At 37.2% G+C, this 19,742-nt stretch overlaps 2 protein-coding genes across 4 annotated transcripts in view; both read left to right on the plus strand.

Annotated features, from left to right (window-relative positions):
• INTU (inturned planar cell polarity protein) overlaps nucleotides 1–5,560 on the plus strand; it is a 63,405-nt gene extending 57,845 nt beyond the window's left edge. For both annotated transcript variants that reach the window (XM_067297692.1, XM_067297691.1), the window contains 2 exons: nucleotides 2,372–2,526; nucleotides 4,641–5,560. In XM_067297692.1, coding sequence (XP_067153793.1) covers nucleotides 2,372–2,526; nucleotides 4,641–4,752 — 267 coding nt within the window. In that variant the 3' untranslated portion in view covers nucleotides 4,753–5,560. The remainder of the gene's footprint in view (nucleotides 1–2,371; nucleotides 2,527–4,640) is intronic.
• A 2,402-nt stretch (nucleotides 5,561–7,962) lies between these two features.
• On the plus strand, nucleotides 7,963–18,041 carry SLC25A31 (solute carrier family 25 member 31). 2 transcript variants are annotated; one of them, XM_067297693.1, is made up of 6 exons: nucleotides 7,963–8,185; nucleotides 9,158–9,285; nucleotides 11,893–12,010; nucleotides 13,084–13,238; nucleotides 13,465–13,590; nucleotides 17,428–18,041. In XM_067297693.1, exons 1-6 carry the CDS (start codon nucleotides 7,969–7,971, stop codon nucleotides 17,626–17,628), a joined length of 945 nt encoding a protein of 314 aa, XP_067153794.1. In that variant the 5' UTR covers nucleotides 7,963–7,968; the 3' UTR covers nucleotides 17,629–18,041. The 2 variants fall into 2 exon arrangements, with proteins under 2 accessions (XP_067153794.1, XP_067153795.1); XM_067297694.1 differs by lacking the exon at nucleotides 13,465–13,590.
• The last annotated feature ends 1,701 nt before the right edge of the window (nucleotides 18,042–19,742 follow it).

Consider the following 19,742-nt stretch of genomic DNA (forward strand, 5'->3'; position numbering starts at 1 on the left):
CAGCTACCTCAGAATGTGCTTTTCCCGCCTCTTTAGGCATGTGTCAGTACAGTAGGTAGCTGCTGAGTTCATTCTGCCCTGAAGCTCAGAAATAATTAATGAACATGTGCTGCAGTATAAAGTTTTTCTTGTAGAGCAGAATCTAAATTACCTGTGTAAGCCAGCTTGGTAACAATGGGAATAGGAGTGTTTTGACTGAAGAAATCTGGGGTAGCTTTTGTATGTTGGCTCCAATAATTAATGCTCATATTGCCAGCTTGCATTAGGGCATAAGAGCAATACAAAAGAAGAAATAGAGGTTTTCCCTATTCATAGTGCATGACAAATAGAAGTCTAACACAGAAATGTACTATCATATTGCTTATTCTTTCAGATCAGTTAAATATTGCTGTAGATTAGGATTTAGAGAATTGTACAGATAGTGCAAAATGACTGCAATTAAACTGATCAATAATCAATTTTGGGTCACTTTTGGGGAGCTGAAAATTCACTACCTTTTAATTAACTTCTAAATGTGTTTGAATAAATTTGAAGTTGAGCAAAAATAAGCTCTGGAGTTTTAAACCCTAAAATATACTTCACTGTATGTAATAGGTAGTTCTGGCCTCATTTTCTTCATCATCTTAAATTAAATGCTCTTACTCTAAGAAAAAGCAGAAGGAAAGAAATTTTAATGCAAGTGAAAGTACAGGACTAAATCATCCTCATAGCTGTCTCAGATAACCCCCTTCTAATGTACCTGTTTTCTGTACTTTTCTTGAGTATTTTCGGTATGAATAGCATAGTGTAAGACATTCTGTAATAAGTTTGTACAAATGTCAACTTGGAAATTGCATGAGATAACTACACCATTTTGAGGAGAAAGGAAAATACTAGACTGAGTACTGACATATTCCTTAAGTCTTTTCAGTAGCAACATTGGCAAGAACAGGGTTTGAGGCAATTTTATATACTAAGAAAAGATGCAGGAAGGGTTAAGTCATCTACTGTGAAATTTGTTCTACTGTAGAAACTAGTAGTAATTTAGACTATGCTTTATCAATTTAATCCAAAGCATGTTTAGGGAAATTAAAAGATGCTTTCTCATGCAAATATTAGGAGTTTTGTTTTTAAAAGTGCTGAGGGGCATTTCACTTTTTTTCCTACCCTTTCTTGACAGACGTTAGATAGTTGCTGTGATGTCTTCCACCACCTTTTCTCTTCTAGACCTTCAGCCCAACAATCTTCATTATAGGCAAACTGAAAGAAGTAGTTTCTGCTTCTGCATATGGCAGACAGAAGTTCCTTGAGATTTATTTTCAAGAAAACCTTTTCTTTCAAAGTAACTGATTGGAACAAAAAATTCATTGGCAGGATTGCAGTGGAACCAGAGATTCCCTGGCTTAACAAACTTCTCTTTTACATTGCTAGAGATTTGAGACAGACTTGTTTCAAAGGAATCTCCACTTCTGTTTCTATAATGTCATTACACCTCTCACACTTAAAAAAAAAAAAAGTTTTTTTTCATTATTATGTAGATATTTATTTACTAAAGAGTAATAAGATTCCTTTGAGTTCAGCAGGAGAAGATTTAGATGAATGGAGAACCCTTTTGAAGTTCCCCCAGTGTCTACCTCTGTGTCTCCTCTGCTCTCTTTGCCCTCTCATTTCTTGTAAAAGACATAGTGGCTTTATTGGACTCACAGGACTGCTGAGCACCCAGACAGAGTCAAGAGAGAAAAGTAGTTTTTGTGTATGTAATTTAAACCTCACCAAATGGGGACCAGGAGTTCAGTTAGAAATACCTGGAACTTTTACAAGGTTTATTCAAAAGCTCTGTACAAAGCATAGGCCTAAAAGCTCAATGAAACAAAAAAATATTTTTTTTTGTACATGCTATGCACTCATATAGAATAAGGGCAAGAAATGCTCTGAGCAAAATACAACTGTTTATTTAAAAAAAGAAATTCCTGCCTGACCAGGTTTATTCAATAGGCTTTTACTACCACAATTCTTAATGAGGGGGGCACAGAGAGAAAGAAAGGGGAGATTTTTAACTGTTTTAACATACTTTGTTTCTTAATGGCGCTGTATTATCTCAGATGTATTATTAAAAAGAATGGTATTCAGCATGAAGGAAAAAAATCAAAAAAGAGAGCATGTGTCTACCACCAAGTTGTATAACAGTGAAAAAGCTTGTTGATACCAAACTTATAAAACTGTGGAGAAAAGAATCATATCTAAGCAAATTAATTATGTCTTCTAAATCTGGATTTTTGACAGCAAGATCATTCAACACAGATTCCTGAAGAAATCATATTGCAGTTACATTTGCTGTTTTGGGGATAAAAATATTTCATTCCATACTGACACTTCACCTGTTGTTTTACAGAAAAAGAAAAGAGCGGGCAGTAGGATTTCAGAATTCAGTAGGGCAGCTGCAGATCTAGATATAGTAAAAGAACATGGGGTTTTGTTTGAGTGCTCTCCTGATAACTGGAATGATCAGAAGAAACCGCCACCAACAATGAGTTACTGGGTTGTGGGGTAAGTTTAAAGACAGCTGTATCTTTCTCTCAAAGTGTTTTATTTTGAATATGCCACTATACTATTCAAGAATAAATTTAACTGTAGCATGTCATAGAAATACTTGAGCTGAGTCTGACTGAGGTGGCTTTGCTCTGGAATCTGGGAAGCTGTATCGGTAGTTCTGGGAATTTGTATCTGAATAGTTTATCTGGGTGGTTCCACCTGCTGTATGACATAGAGTAAGTCAATGCAGGTGAGCACCGTGCTCACGTCTAACTACCACAAAGACCTCACACTGTTCAGCACACCACTGCACAGCTCCACGCTGGGCTGGGTAGACATACTAAAGCGCTGTAATCTTAACCTAATACCCTGCACTTTCTCTGTGTTCCTCATAGTCATTCTGACCTCTCCACTCTCTGCTTTGCAAGTAAATCCCATCTGTCTTGCTTCCATGCATAATGCTGATTCAGTGATATGAACGAGTAAGGGAATGCACATAGTTCAGAAAAAAAGAAACAGAAGTGAACAGTTGTAGTTGGTTTTTAATTGGGAAGACCAAATCAATCTACCAGTTCATTTGAGATAATTTGGAAGGGAAACTTTCTTTCCTCAATTTGCTTTCAAATATACATGTATGAAATTAAGTTCTGCTGTTATCATTGCAAATTGATAGTGCTTTTTCCTTTGTGTTATTATTTAAACTTAAGTGATTTTTCTTAACGGTGCGTATAGGCCTGCTACATAGCTAACTAAGACTAATTTGTATGACAGAACAGCATACTGCCTGATGTATTAAATCTTAAAAATAATAATTTTTAAGGTAATACACAGTAATGGGAAAATAACCTGCATCATTGCTTGATCCTTCAGAATGTAAAAAATCTTGCAATTGTTTAAGTCAAGGCCAGCAAGCTATATTCCACAGCCACCATTTGTCATTGGCATTGTTTCCCCTTTCTACCTACATTTTGTACTGTCTACATTTTAGCTCCATTAAGCAGATAGTCATACCATAATTAGGGGGTCAACAGGATTTTTTCTTCTTTTGTGTATTCATCATCTCTCTTTGGTATATGTACTAGATAAACAGAAAAATGCAAATGTTTGATTAGGTAGAAGCTGTTTTCACCATACGAAAAACAAATTCAGTTTGGGCAAGGGATGAAAGGAAGAAAAATGATTATGCTTGATCAATTCATTAAATTATTATTATTAAGTAGTGAAACTATTATACAAATAGGAAAGTCTTTGAAATCAGCAAAATACATTTCTGAATATGGCATAAGAACTTTTTTCTAATACAGTGAGAGGAAATGTCATGCACAGATAATGATATTGGACAAGAATAATAATTTAAAAATTGACTCTAACAGAGCTTTTGTTTGACCTGTGTGCCTTCAAGTCAGATGTTTAAAAAAAAAAACAGCATGCATGCATGCACGCATGCACACAAAATTGTATCCCTCTGGGGATAAATGAACGGACATAACTATACTTTGTGTGTGCCTACAAGTGCTATTCTTGGGGTTGGAAAGATTAAAATCCTGGGAAATGTTTAGGCTGCTGTTGACATCTTTAAAATTTAGTTTTCCAGTCTCTATATTATCAAATAATGTGTTATTACAGCAGGTGCGGTCCATTACTATTCGTAGAGCTATATACTATACTCTGATGCTATTCACTGTTATGTGCATATGTTAACAGCTTTCCTATTTTAGTTCTTTCCCTAAAAGAATCTATTGGGTTGACATGTACCTGAAAAATATAATATTAAGTTCAAGCATAAGTAAATACGTGAATACTGAAGCTTGCTCCTGAGTAAATTGATTGTAGCTTGTAGCCCTGAAACTCAGATTACTGCAAATAAACCAGTATCACAGGAGTAGATACTGAAAACCTGAAAAACTTTATTGTACAGAGTCTTGAGAAAACTGAGCAGAGATTAAATTGATTTTAAAAAACTAATGTATGAAAGTAATATATGCAGGAGAGCTGTGGAAATGTGCTAGCTGTCTTACACAACAGTTGTACTTAATATGTTACTGAAACATCCAAGTTCAACCAGAATATCTAGAATAGTCGATGAAAAAAAGCCTAATGCCTATAACAGTTCCTCTTTTGTTTTTCAGGAGACTCTTCCTGCATCCAAAACCTCAGGAGTTCTATGTTTGTTTTCATGACTCAGTCACAGAAGTTGCTGTTGAACTGGCCTTTAAACTGTCCTTCGGCTTAGCTACATAGATGAGCTTTCTGACTATTCAGCAGTCCTGCATGGCACTGGAATCTCTCCATACTACTTACATATAAAGAAAAATTAACTGAATTATGGTACCCATCTATGGCATATATTTGAAACACTTTTAAAGAAGTAAATCTACCTTGTGGTATGACACAGGCGTAAAACTTGTGATGATTTATTATCTAATCAATTTAACATTAAAAAAGATTTCAGAGAACCAAATCCCTTATTTTTATACACTGACAAATTATTTATCCTGATTATATTTTTATTATATGAAAACATCACCATAATTTGTACATTCACTGGTGTTCACTGTACGATATTCAGTGTAAAATGGTAAGCTGATATGCTCAAAGTGCTCTCTGAATTTTTGGCAATCAGTGATGAAGGAAAAAATAAATTTTCCAGTTAATTAAAATTTTGTGGCTCTAAGGACATGAAAAATCCTGAATGTTTTCAGTAGCCTTGTGTTAATCAAACCAGAAAGAAATCTTTTAATGGCACTTAGCCATCTAAAGCTAACGGCTTATCATTTTTTTTCCAGTATGGTCTTCTGCATACTCAAGGGCTATAGTGTGTTTGACATTTTACTTGATTTCATTAGTTTTACTGTAAATAATGCTTATATTTCCTGTAAAGCAGTTTTGAAGGCACAAAAGAAACTGCGTAGGGAAAAAAATAGTAGTTGGTAGTTTGATACCTATGCATGAACTTGGCTACTTTTATATTATTCTCATGATTTTATAATAAAGAAATATGTTTATTTGTCAAAGGTCAATAAAATATAACCTTAGTTTTTGTACTTCACATATTTTCTCATTTGTATATTTAAACAATATTTATTTAGCTAGGTCTGCTATAATTTACAACTGGATATATATAAAAAAAATCTGTTAGGCTATATCTGTATGAGGCAAGAGAAGACAAAATGCTTACAAAATCAAGTCTCCTACAAAATTCAGCTTACCTGCAAATTGCTGAAAGGTTTGTAATCTACAGACTAGCTGCTCCTAAAGCTTTTTTACTAGAGGTGTAATGTATAATGTACAATTTTGGAACTTTTTCCCCCCAGTCAGCACATCTTGATATGGCCATCTGCACAGCATGTCAACAGTTCAGCTGTTGTTTTTTTTTTTTTCTCCTTCTTCTATTTGTTTTCCCTGAGTGATTATCGTCAAGTTCATAACTAAAGGTGCATTTAGAGCAAAAAGAAAAGATACGGAGAACAGCTACTAAGGAAGCTGAAACTTCAGTGTTATGGCTCAAAAGAAATACATTTATTTTGCCTTTAAATGATTGCTTATAAAAATTAAAAAAGCAAGGGAAAGGGTATGAAGTAGCAGTGTTAAAATGACTAAATTCATGGGTATGTAAGACACAAACAAAAAAGCATTTAAAAACATCAGCAATTAAAATATTTGACTCAACGAATATGGTGCTTCATGCCTTCATTGGTCATGAAGAAAGTCAGGAGACTGAGGGGAAGCAATAAATTAAACAAAAAGTGGGGAAAAAAAGGCTTGATAATAGCAAACCAAGAAGGTATTGGTACTTCTGACCAGTCATGGAATGGGAATAAATTACATGATTAATATTCATTTACTTATTATACATAATGTACATTAACTCATACCAGTTCAATATGAACAGGAAGTATTGTGGCTTACGCCACTTGCTTACCTAGTTTCTTTTGTATTCTGTGAGTCTTTGTAGTGGGAGCTGGGCATGATTCCACAAATCACAGGAATTTCTGTAAAGTTCGTTAAGCTTCTGGAAAGCTTGTTGACTACAGTTCAGGGGTGCAGGCTCCTGGGGAATAAGACCTGGCCATCTTTCTTCCATTGTGTTTAATATAAAGTTATCTGCTAGCATGTGTAGCACTGAATTGTTCATTCTTGTGTTTTACCTTCTGCTTCCCAAGTGCAGTCTGCACCTTCCCTGCTCCGTTAGTCCGAGTTTCTGTTGGGGACATCAGTGGGTCCCTGTATACTGATTTTCCTGTTACGCTGCAGTCAGGCCTTCCTACCTCACAACTCCTCTGTGTGGAAGACTGGAAAAAGATGAGAGCAAGTTAAACAATCCTCTTACATTTTATTCCTTCCTCCTTCTTGATCAAAAAGAAAATTCAGCATTTTTTTTGTCATCATAAAAGCAGGTAAAGAGGGAAGAGAAAGAGCAACTTATGTCCCAATTGCAGTTACAGCATGAGGGTCAGTAATGAGGTAATAACTGTGTTTCACCAAACTTCTGTACTGTGAAGTTTTGTTCTCCACCATCCATCAATCTCATTATTTTTGCTTATTTTTTTCTCCACTCCACCACTTACATTCTCTGATTGACACTGATCCTCTCAAAATTGTATGCTAACACTTAAAACTATTCTATGTAAAAGTTTTCTGTGCATGCAAAAGAAATCAAGTGGCAGCAGGAGCGTAACAAATACTTTACTATTCTGAACCGCCATCTGGGTGCTGTGGCAAACCCCCAGTTTCAGCTGGGAAGCAGGACCTTTCTCTTGGTTTAGCGTTTACACTGGTTTGGGCATGACATGCGAAGCAGGTCAGGTGCATCTATGGTGCTATAATAATCATGATATACAACACATTAACTGGTGGGGGTATCTTAAAAAAAAAAAAAGTTTGTGCAGGATTCTGTCAGTTGATCACCAAATTGCCAATATTTACTTGTTTGGTGTATCTTTTGGTTAACTTTTTGCCCAGTAGATCACTACATGGTGGCAGTTAAGGTTCTGTATTCCACAGAATATTGAGTATTTCATAGAAATTGAGACTAGGAATGCCGAAATAATGTTGCGGGACCTCACAGCACACGCTTCTGTGGCATTAAGTAGGACCGCGAGGCTCTCGTCTCTTTAACTGCCCGCTAACCGGGTAGTTAAGGGCCGCTCCTCGACCCGCCCGCGAGCGCCAGGGCTCCCCCCGCCCCGAGCCGTTAGTGGGGGAGGGGCTGCTCGGCCTGTGTAAACCGCCGCAAGAAACGCAGCCTCGCCTTAAAGGGTCGTGAACTTTTGAGGCAAAAGAAGACGGAGCTGGGTGTCTCGCAGCCGCCCGTTTGGGGGACAAAAACAAAACGAAAAAAAAGCCGCCCGGCGCAGGCGGAGCGGCTAGGCAGAGCGGGGGGCCCGCCCGTGTGGCGGCGGCGGCGGCGGCGGCTGGGCGGGGGCGGGGGCGCGCGGGGAGGGGGCGGCGCGCGCCATGGCGGGCCCGCGGGACGAGCGGGTCTTCGACCCCATCTCCTTCGGGAAGGACCTGCTGGCCGGCGGCGTGGCGGCCGCCATCTCCAAGACGGCCGTGGCGCCCATCGAGCGGGTGAAGCTGCTGCTGCAGGTGCAGGCCTCGTCCAAGCAGATCCGGGCGGACCAGCAGTACAAGGGCATGATCGACTGCCTCGTGCGCGTCCCGCGGGAGCAGGGTAGGGACCGCCGGCCGCCCCCGCCCTGGGCCGCCCCCGCCCGGCCGCGCCTTTTCCTTTCTTTTCACTTCTAATAGTTTTTCGGAAGAGGTGTGTACTTGGCATCCTCATGCGAACGCGTATAAAAGCATGCTCAAAGTAAGAGAAAATGAAAACCCAGTTTTGTGTTTTCTTATTCCTTAATGAATCTTTACCTTCATCCACAGCAACACACACACACGAAAAGGTATGTTTAACAAGAGTGGGCTACATATTACAGAGATCGTCTTGCCGTCACTGCTCAGCAAAGTCTTAACAGTGCTCATAAAGCCAGACACAGTGCAGGTACAACGTCTGTGAACACTTTCACGTAGGGAACACGTATTTTCTTGTGATCCACATAGATTTACACCTACATTAGCACCTCAGCTCCGTTTAGGTTCTCAATGCATTTACCTTAGTGTCCAAAGGGATCGTTTTTTAATTTAGGAAAAGACTGTAATTACAAAAACCCTACTAAGTTTTTGATCATTTCTATAACTGTTTAGCCATTGCTTTAATGTGGAGCACGAGCACCCCCTGTAGAAGCTAAAAATGCATATACAGGTTGCATGAGTAAAACAATTACTACACGGTTCAGTGAAACCTTGCTCAGTTTCCACTCTACAGTATACATAGGTATCCCTGATCTTATTTATGAGGTAAGGAGGTTAAAAATCTTTCTCATTTATCTCAGCATTATTGCTGTTTCTCTTGTAGTTCTAGGAGATTTCCTTGTGCGAACACCTAGTGCATATATCTGTTGTAAGTATTAGAATAAATAAAGATTTCTGGTGCCAAATGCCTGAAAATTAAAAGACCTGAAAGGGATCACTTTTTGCCTTTGTTACACCTCATACCAAAACAGAACAATAGGAAGAATGTCATTTAATAGACTCAATATAATATATACTTTGCAAAAGTAATTTTAATAATCCATTTCTTTTTCTGTAGGATTTTTCAGCTTCTGGCGTGGCAATTTTGCAAATGTGATACGGTATTTTCCAACGCAAGCTCTAAACTTTGCTTTTAAGGACAAATACAAACAGATTTTCATGTCCAGAGTGGATAAAGAGAAACAGGTAAATAATTTGTTGCCTATTAGTTCTGTTTAATAAGTAAACCACTTGTGATCTGGCCAAGAACTGTGCAGTTCCTGGCTGTGCCTTCTCTCGAGATGATTGGTAATTAGCAGCAATATATTGATAAGATTTTTTAAGAGTTCACTTTTATTTTATAATAAGAGGAACAGTGGGCATGGCTTACTGCATAGCTTACTATTGAAGGTAATGAAAAATAATAAAATCTGTTTTTTTAATCTTTAATGATTAATAACTTCATGAGATACATATAAATAACTGCTTATAATAAACCAGTCAAAATTTTCAAAGCTTTGTTCAGAATATGTAATTATTTTGGAGCTAACTGATGTAAATATTAAGACTGGATATTCAAAATCTTGTACTCAGGCACCTACATTTTTGGACCTTGTCAAAAATCCCAATTGCATTTTCACAGTTAAGATTGCATTACCTTAAACTCTAATCTCAAAGATGTTTGTGTTCATGTGCAACTTCACTTGTGTGAAATTACTGCTGCTTTTATTCTAATGTGTACAGTTCTTGGATTGTGTCCCTGAAGCAGGAGCCTGTCTTTATTTTTTTTTTTGCTTTGTTTCACATAATTCTCTTGATAATTATTTGTATGCAAGTGTCAGAAAAAGCCTATATTTAAGTAAGATGTGTATCATAGTAGTTAAGTAATGTTTCACATTGATATCTGAATTCTTGCTACGTGTAAAGCCACAAATAGATTTGTGAATAGCTGAAGCATCTTAAGAACTTAGTTTTGTACAATGCCTCAAAGGAAAGAAACACTTTTGGGTTATGGCACGAAAGGCTATCTGGATTTTTGGTCTATACTGCCTTACATTGCAATTCTATGTAATTGGGAAGAGGAAAGTTCCTTTACTTGGATGGACTCCTGCAGAGACACATAGGTCTATACCCACCGAATTAATTACAAAACTAGGCCAAATCTTGGAATTTGAAATGATGATACTGGCATTTGACAAATTACATGCATATAATTCATTCATATCAGCAGAATGGAAAGTAAGTTCTTCATATCTAATTTGTTTCATGTGAAAACAGCTGAAAAATCTGCTTTATTTGTGTCTGTCTTAGATTATCTTTTTTAGGATTTCTTTGGTTAGGTTTTTATAATTGAAACAAAAATCCAATGTTCTGTACTTTCTCCCTTCATGACATTTTTTTCTGCAATGCCAGAAACTATTTTTGCCGCAGGCTTTCCTGATGGTGCTGACCAGCGGGAAGGCTGTCAATCATTAATGTTTGATTAATCTCCTTGTATTGCATGCAAATTCTTAAGCTGCCCTTTTTCAATTACAGTTAATTCATATGTAAAGAGTTTAAGGTTGCCATGTCTTTCTTTTCTTACAGTGGAAAAAGTAGAACACGCATGATGTAAATAATGCAGTGTTTATAGTTCTTCAAATCTCTTTTCCATTTCCTAGAAGTGTTTCCAGATGGCTTACATGTGTATGTGCTTGTTACTCAAATTTTAGAAACATTCCATGAATAGCACTCAAGATTAATTTCTTTAGAAATACAATATTTAGCAAAGCAGCATATGTGTTATTGAAGCTCAGGATGTTGGGATGCTTGGGATGTGTTTTGTACAGGATAGGAAATCAAGACATTGCTATATGCATTAGTCTTTGCTTAACTGGGTTATTTTTAGAAAAAATTATTAAAACCTTTAGATTGTGGGAATTAAAGAGCAAAGTAACTTCTGCTCAGGAAGACAAATTATATCTACATACCAGACACTGTTGGTATTGAAGGTAATACAGACACAACCGAGCATCTTCAAACTCCAGCTGTCCCCTCCCCTGCTTGCTATTACGACTTAGCAAGAGTTTCTGCAGTGACATGAGCTAGGGCAGGTTGCAGAGTCTTCTGCAAAACTGATAAAATACTATGGCAGTTAACCTACGCTGAACTCCATACTACCGCAGCTACACTGTTTGCAGTTACTGAGCCAGCAAATGTAAAGCTATTTTGGGTACATCTAAATGGTCTGCATTTACTACAGATAGAGGTACCTGTGTTTCCATTTAAGTTAGCAGAACTATGAGAAATGTTATGCAAAGTGGCTGTTTTTCTGTCATTAGCTTTTTCCTATTTGGTAAACAGCATAGGCCACGGTGTAAGTATATGGATTTTTCTGTTTCTCCGTTCATCATGGAGAGTTGCTGCACAGCTGTTACATCAGGGAGATCTACAGGCTAATTGTTTTGCAGGACTGGACAATTATAGATTAGAAAGATGTTATCTGCTATCTGGGTCACAGAAGCACCATATAATTCAGAAGTTGAACAAGAAAAGAGTTTATAAATACTTTATAATAAAAGCAAAGATAGACAGGAAGCCTTTTCAAATAGGAGTTCTGAAATACCCCATTATATGCCTTACTCTGAAACTGACATTTTTTAATGTATTAATTTGTAAATAATCTGATGTTTTAGATAGATCTAATTCTTCATGTTTAAAATAGTTTCATTCAATATCTACAACAAAGGTCAGTATTATGTTACATAATTATATTATGTATAATTATGTAATACTGTATTTTCATAATTGTACACAGTAATTTTTGTATTTCAGTTCTGGAAATGGTTTTTGGCAAACCTGGCTTCTGGTGGAGCAGCAGGAGCAACATCTTTGTGTGTAGTGTACCCATTAGACTTTGCACGAACCCGGTTAGCTGCTGACATTGGGAAAGGTAGCAAAATCTTTTATATGACATTTCCAATATATCTGATGTGTTTCAGGTTATTTGTATTTACCTCATTTTAGTTATTTATATTTATCTCATTTTAGAGACAGACCTTTATTGACAGAATATCAATTGAAAATTTTCAATGAAGATTTTGGTTAGAATATGTCTCTAGATGTACGTTTCATTCATTCAAACAGTTAAAATGAATTTCCCTAAAGCAGTATCTGGAAGACAGTACAGCAGAGAAGAAGAAATCTATGTTTTCCTTATTGTCCTTGGCTGTTCTGATTTGCCCGTAACTGGACATGTCAACTCTTGCAACTCTCTGTGCTGTGCAGGGTTGTCCCGGGAGTCAGCTGCCTGACTTGCCATATTGCTGTCATGCTTTCTGTGCCCTGTGCTTGGCTGAATTATTTTTTTTGTGACACATTCAGTTTAATAAGGTTGACAGTTGGGGAAGGATTGAAGATTGGTGTATTGCTTGCTGTGTTTTCACCTTTAGAGAATCCTGAGGGTTTGGGTTTAGTTAACTGTGGAAAGGGATGAAAAATCTACGGATTAAAAAATGGATTTTGTGTACTTGTCACAACTTGTGGGTAGTATCCACAGGTTAAAGCTGAAAGAAATACTACTCACCCTAAACTTTAGTAAGAATATGTGGGGAGGGAGTGGAGGGATGGGATTGCATAGAGGAATTTATTTTCAGGCAGAGGGTAAGAGAATTCATATGCAAGTATTCTGCTGAATGGGGATAAAATTGAAATGATAGTTATTTGGCCTGAATGTGTTTCAGCAGCTGAACACCAGGATCTATTTGACTTTTTCTTTGGGTTTATTTTTGCTGGAATGAGTAATCCTTATCAGAATTAATAAATTGTGCCCTCATCCATCCATGTGCCTGGATTTCTTTGTGCGTTGGTTGTAAGTGGAGGAAACGGAATGATCTACTATGTTTTTCTTATGATTTTGCTATGTGAAATGTTTCAGTCTTGCAAAGTACTTTGTACTAAAATGAAGGGGTTCTGTAAAGCATAAGAATGTGCATATTACTTCATAGAAAATTTCTTCTGTATTAGGTGCTGCTGAGCGACAGTTCCAGGGACTTGGTGACTGTATTATTAAAGTTGCAAAGACAGATGGAATTTCTGGCCTGTACCAGGGTTTTGGCGTTTCAGTACAGGGAATCATTGTGTACCGAGCCTCTTATTTTGGATGTTATGACACCATTAAGGTATTTCTTATGAACAAAAATGCATCCATGCAAGATGTTTTAAACAGTTTTAGTTATAGCTTTTGTTTTTACAGTTATTTATGCTCAACAGAGAGTATATTTCAGAAGAGCCAAGTCATTTTACAGTAGGATTAACAATAAAAATTAGCCAAATGATATTTGATATCAGGTTTGAAATACGTTTTAAAGAACTGGCACAGACTGTTGTTGTTGCTTTATTTTGCAGGGATTATTGCCAAATCCAAAACAAACACCCTTCATTTTTTCCTTTTTCATTGCCCAAGTTGTGACTACATTCTCAGGTATACTGTCTTATCCCTTTGACACTGTCAGGAGACGCATGATGATGCAGGTATGGTCTAACTTGCAATTCTGTTCTGAAAATTACTTACTAATTTTTTAATTTCATATGCTAGTTAGTGCTATATAGCCTTACAGCGTTTGAGACTCTATTCAGAAAAAGTGGAAATACCTCCAGAAAGAAAAGAAGAAAAATCTGAACTATAGTACTGTGGGAATCTCAGAAGTGTGCTTAGTTCTCACCATGGTGAGAGCTTTTTGTAGAAAAACTGAATGTTTCTACTCAGAAGCCAGATATTTGGAGTAAGACAGGTTTGTGGGTAGAATTAATATCTCTTATTAGCCGAACTCTGTGGCACGCAGCCCTTCTTCAGGCCTGAAATAGAACCAGTAATCTTCAAAGCTCAATGCAAGCTGAGAAATATTTCTCTGCATTTGACTGTTGACTATTGACTATTTGACTAAATTGACTATTATTTGACCAATAATGTATTATTAGCTGTTACTGTTGGATCTTGTTGCTAGCTATTAGGTAGTTTTACTAGGTAGTTAAAATAGTTTTAGGCATATTTAATAGATTAAGTTCTGGCTATCAAGATCATCCTCAAACAAGGGGAAAAAAAACCCCAACATTTCTTGACCTTGTTCTCTGTATCCCTGAGGAGATTTGGCCACGTGGTATTGTAAAAAGAGATGTCAGTTCCGAAAAAAATCATTAAGTTTTATTTCAGGAGTATCTTTTGGTATCCCAGGAAGTCAAAAGAAAATCAGAACAAATGTAGGCATAGAACTTGCTTAGGTGGTTTCAAAAAATCCCGGGAGATATTTAACTTCTTATGTAATGCCTGCATACCTCTGGTAATCTGTCCTAAATAACAGAAATCTTAAAAGCCTGCAGTGCACAAACACCATTTTCACTACTGACTTCTTCCTATTATACTAAATATTATTCCACTGTCTTTAGATTCCGCTTTATCTGCTTAATTAGCAATAGGGCTACCGTTAATGCTGTTTTATTCATACGTACTTGTGCTTCTTGAAGGTGGCCTTACTAGAGGATTGCATGTATTTCTGGTGATTAATTTACCACTAGGAAAGAGAGTAGTACCAAGATTATGAAAAATATAAATTATAATCATATGAAATAGGATGATGATTTTACTAGCACAAAAGAAACAAGATGAGAACAAGATCTCTGTATATGTTGTAGATGTATAGCTATACTGTATATGCTGCCCTTATTTCTTTTATTTTTTAGAAATAAGTTAATGTTGTTTTGCAGCTTCACCTACAAATACAACTGCTGCTCAGTACGATTTTTATGGTGGTGCAATTAACAATGTTCATACAGAACCAGTTTCTTACTGTGACACTTACTCTGTTCTAAGAAGAAGCCATGATTAAATATAGCACCTTTTATTTCTTCAGTTAAAAGTAGATTTGGCAGTCAGGATAACTTTCTGAAATAATGAGCTCAATACAGTTAATGCTTTGGGTGAAAGTTGATCTCTGTTAGCTAAGCACTAATGTTCATTACCAAATATCCTTTAATCTGCATGTATTCAAGCAGATTCAAAATAAAATATTTTAAGTCCTTTTCAGCTATATTGTTACGCTTATTATATAGATTTATGTGAATGTTTGTCATTGCAGTATTTCCTGCATTTATTATATTCAGGAAAACTATAGTGATCTCATATATTGATTTCTAAGAGAAGGTATAACATAACATAACACATAATGCCATTTTCAGAAAATTCAAACTTCACTTTTCTAACTGTAGAGTACATAATAGGGGTGTAAAGTAAGCAAGATTTCCCCTGTAGACATAATCTGTCTGCCATTATATGGAGTCTAGAACCTTACCTAGATATTGCCGAAATTTTATGTAGACGTTTAGGAAACAAACTGGATGTACAAGGCTTGCAGTATAATGTAATAGTAGTTAGCAATCCATACACGTTTTATAAAGGTGAGATAAATACCCAAAGTGCAGGACATCATAGAGAACTGGGTTCCAGTTTTTTGAAAAACGCTTTTCTGCCAATGGGAACAATTCTCTGCCTTTCATTTATTTCTAAATCAAATGTTTCAAGTATCTTAGTAAAAAGATTATTCTAGCAAATTCAGCCTGTAAACTTAAAGCCACGTGGAATTTTTTTTGGCCACTGTACCTCCAACACTGAGAATCTCTATTCAGAATTTTTAGAACAGCACTGTGTAAGTGGAGGGATTTCTTACTGACTTCATTAGGTTTTGAATCAAACTGTGAGTAATCCTTCTGTTTGTGAATCACTGATTAAAATGAAATAGTTTTGCTTACAGAATTGTACTGGTTTTGCCATACAAAAAGGGACACAAAATATATAATCTAATAATCCCTGATGTGTCTGTTTTTAGTGAATAAACATTTCTGAATAAAAGTTCTCAGAGCAGAGCTAACTTTTAACAGTTAAGGGGAACCCTCTGTGAGAACTGTCCAAGAGTGGCAGAAGTGCGAATCCGACACAGTACGCTGTGACGCTGGTATTACTAAGACGCAGTTCAGCATCGCATCCTGTTCTTGCACCACTAATGTTACATGCTGCTCTGATTCGAGTGCAAAGGCAGACATGTATTTACAGTTAGCTGACTTGACATTCTTTTCTCACTATAAAAACCTAGTGGTGACAAAACGTGGCTGGGTTTGACTTAAGATGTAGCTAATTTAGGTCAAATCCACAAAAATAAAGCAAAATATTGGAGTGTCTTGTTTCCAGTAGAATTTCACATAAAGATAGCAATTTGGCATTAATCTTTCTGAAAAAGTGTACTTGTTTTTTGTTAGTGAAGACAAAAACAGTATCAGTTCCTAATGCAATACTCAAACCCTGAAGAGACTGCAGTTCCAGAACAGAAATTGTTTGACAGTTCACCAAGCATGTCCAGAAAAAAATGCTTTGTCAGAACTGTGATGTTACTCAGAGTATTTGAGAGGTTAGCTGTAGTCATTACACTGAGTCCCACAATGGGCAATAGTATTTTCCAAGTGCTCTGGGGTACAGCATTCTGTACACCATTCTTTTGGGCTGTTTTTACTCTACTATTGAAATTTTCCAAACTTAAGAGTGCCATGATTTTCATACTGCTCGTGAAAAAGCTGAAAAGGGAGAATTAAGTACTTTAGCACTGACTCATATAGAAAGTCATAAACACACATGTGAACTTTCACTGCTTATCTTCCTTTTGTTCCTTCACCTGTAAGCATTTGTCCAAATTCGAGTGAACATGCTGCTGAGGTCTCTAACAAATCTTCCCTTTTGCTTTGTTTTAATTTGTCCAGCAAATTAATGCTCAGAAACAAGGTAGGTTGTATGACAGCTGTTTGGACTACAATCCTTTGCAGTCTTTCTGTGTTTTTACATTATCATACTAGTCAGGACCTTAATGTTTTTTAATACTCTTCTTGGAAGACAGATGACTGCTGGATGGACTCTATTGATTACTAATGAACTGAAATCTACTTGCTATAAAGTTATTTCAGTGGTACTAAAAAGGATAAAAAATGAGCTGTAAAAGCTTTAAAAGCATTGAAACAATTCAGAGCACTCTTAGGACTGGAGTGACCTCATTTAACTCCTAAGCCTTCTACTTGCCCAGTAAGGCTTAAAAGAAGCATCACAAGAAGGATCACAGCCTTTCTAAATTTAGCAGCTGGAACCAGCTAACAGAGCATTAGATCCGATAAATATTTATTAGTTAAAAGATCTCGCCTTTTCAGTAGGTGAAACATGAGGAAAATGTTCTTCAGCGTTCTTTACCAAAGAGAAACAAATTGTTCTAAGCATCTAAGTTTCCTTCTCAGTGCAGTGCAGTGCAGTAATGATTTGTCTTTATTATTTGTATGCAGAGTGGGGAGACTGAACGTCAATATAAAGGAACCATTGACTGCTTTCTGAAAATATACCAGCGAGAGGGGCTTAACGCTTTTTTTCATGGAGCATTCTCCAACATCCTTCGTGGAACGGGAGGAGCCTTGGTATTAGTTCTTTATGACAAAATTAAGGAAGTTTTAAATCTTGATACTTCAGAGAGTTCAGGATCTGATTAAAATAGTGAATGAACATCTATTTTGTTTGTACAATGTACATGGTAGGCTTCTCATTGTTTGGATAGCATGTTTTTAGTTTAAACGTTACACAACTCATATTGTAAAATCATTTAGATGTTTCTATGAATAAGCATGTATTAAATCAAATACTTTGTTTTGAGGGAACTGGAGAGCACTGTTTTCATTCAAGAAATTAATTCAAGAAAATACCTCGTTTAAAATTCTGAATGATTCCGTTTTATTGATGCTAAATGTTACACATCTTGAATTTTAAAGTACAGCATGTACTTGAATAGATTTTGCTAACAGCAGCTTACCTAGCCTGTCAGCAAATCCCATTGTAAGTATGTCCACACATTAGCTTGCCCCAGTTTCTACATAAACCACAATAAAAAGGAAAACCTGGTTCTAGACTGTTGATGCTCTTCATGCTCATTTAAAGCCCAAGACAGGCAGGAAAGAAGTTCACAGATATTTAAAAGTCAGCATTTAGAAATACAACAAATCATCTTTGTCTCTGTCTCTCTCTCTGTCTGTCTCCCCTCAAACAACATTCAGAAGACATTCAGCATTTTAAGCATACATTAATACATTATTTCTTCAGGAAATGTAAAATGGTCCAGGATTCTTCTTTGTAATGAAGATAAATCAGTGTACGTAAATCTCAAAATCTTCATTTCCTGGGGTGACTGTGTTATTTTTACTTCTGAGGTAATAAATAGGGAAAGAAAAACCACATTTCTTGTGGAATATTGGTAACTTTGGGACTAAAGAAAGCATTTAGGAGGCATTTATTTAAATGGTTAGTTTCATAGAAATTGAGGCTAGAAGCATTCATAACGTTTCTCACAGATCATTCAGTATCACACAAAACCCTCAGATCCTTGAGTTAGTACAAATACTTTTTATCTCGTAAAAAATCAGATGTGATCCACAGGCAGAGAATTGGAAAGACTTGGACATCACCAATTCCTAAGGCTGCTGCAGTGACTGTAAATGATTATACGCTCAGACAATCTTATTGGCAACGTCTGTCAGGCAGGAGCAGGAACATCTGATAGGCCCCAAGTTTCTGGCCAACCTGACATCAGTGAAATCATTTCATGCTCTCAGACTGAGCAATCAGTATGACACTAAGCATGCAAGCAGGATTTTTCTGAATTACTTAAAAGGTTTGGTTTATCCTGCTTGCGATCTCATCTCTAACCCGTAACAGTCTTGCTCCTGACAAAGCAAATAAGAAGTCCATTGGTGCTTTCTTGTCACTGTCATGAGTCTCTGAACACATCTGCATTCCAGCCTGCAGCGTATGGATACCTGAGCCAGCTCGAAATTAGCTAGCTCGAGCGCTAGAAGCAACGCTGCAGTGGCACTGCGAAGCTGTGTACAAGCTAATTTATCCTGCTGAGTTGCGAGATACAGCAATGCTTCTGCAGCGACGGCTTGTCCCCCCCGCTGCGCAATTTCTTGCAGGCCTGCCTTAGCCACATTGCCTTGCTGCACAGAGTATTTGCGTACAATGTCTTGCCCCCTGCTGCTTTTCAGTGAGGGGCCAGCCTCAGGTGGTGCTGCAGAGGCAGTGTGCTGCAGTGCCCTGAATCACTGACGACTGGCTTTGCAACGGGGTGAAACAGCAGAACACGAACCTGAGCTGGAATTCGTCTCCCTGGCCACTACAGATGGGCTTGGTCTGGTTCCCCTCTCTGATCCTGACGCTAGCGAGGAAAATTGGCTTGTTAATTGCTGGTACTGAGAAGTACTGGTTATCTTGCACAGGCAAAATAACCCTATTTAACAGTGACTTCTCTTGCTTCAGGAGGTTTCAGAAGGGAATGGCATCTGATTCTCCTTGCCTAGAAAAATTCTCGTTGTTAACTAGACCATTGAAACGTTACCAGATGGAGAAATAATCAAAACTCTTGACAGGGATGCAAATCTGGTTTAGCACTTATTTTTAGTCTCTGCAGCAGAACAAAACTGTGCAGCGCAGCATCGTGTGTCACGTCAGAAAGTTGTCATACTGCTGTGTGGAACGGAGACGTCACTTTTAGAGCGGATAAATATTTATGGAGCTCTTCCAGCCCGCAAGTACATTTCGTAAAGTACGAGACAGT

The sequence above is a fragment of the Apteryx mantelli genome, chromosome 5 (assembly GCF_036417845.1).
Source record: "Apteryx mantelli isolate bAptMan1 chromosome 5, bAptMan1.hap1, whole genome shotgun sequence".
NCBI lineage: Eukaryota > Metazoa > Chordata > Aves > Apterygiformes > Apterygidae > Apteryx > Apteryx mantelli.

What these genes read in the sequence shown, in the direction of transcription:
- SLC25A31 (XM_067297693.1), top strand. Translation starts at nt 7,969, where the DNA reads ATGGCGGGCCCGCGGGACGAGCGGGTCTTCGACCCCATCTCCTTCGGG. An exon ending in GAGTGGATAAAGAGAAACAG is followed by an intron (nt 9,286 to 11,892) that starts GTAAATAATTTG and finishes TTTGTATTTCAG; the next exon opens with TTCTGGAAATGGTTTTTGGC. An exon ending in GGAGACGCATGATGATGCAG is followed by an intron (nt 13,591 to 17,427) that starts GTATGGTCTAAC and finishes ATTTGTATGCAG; the next exon opens with AGTGGGGAGACTGAACGTCA.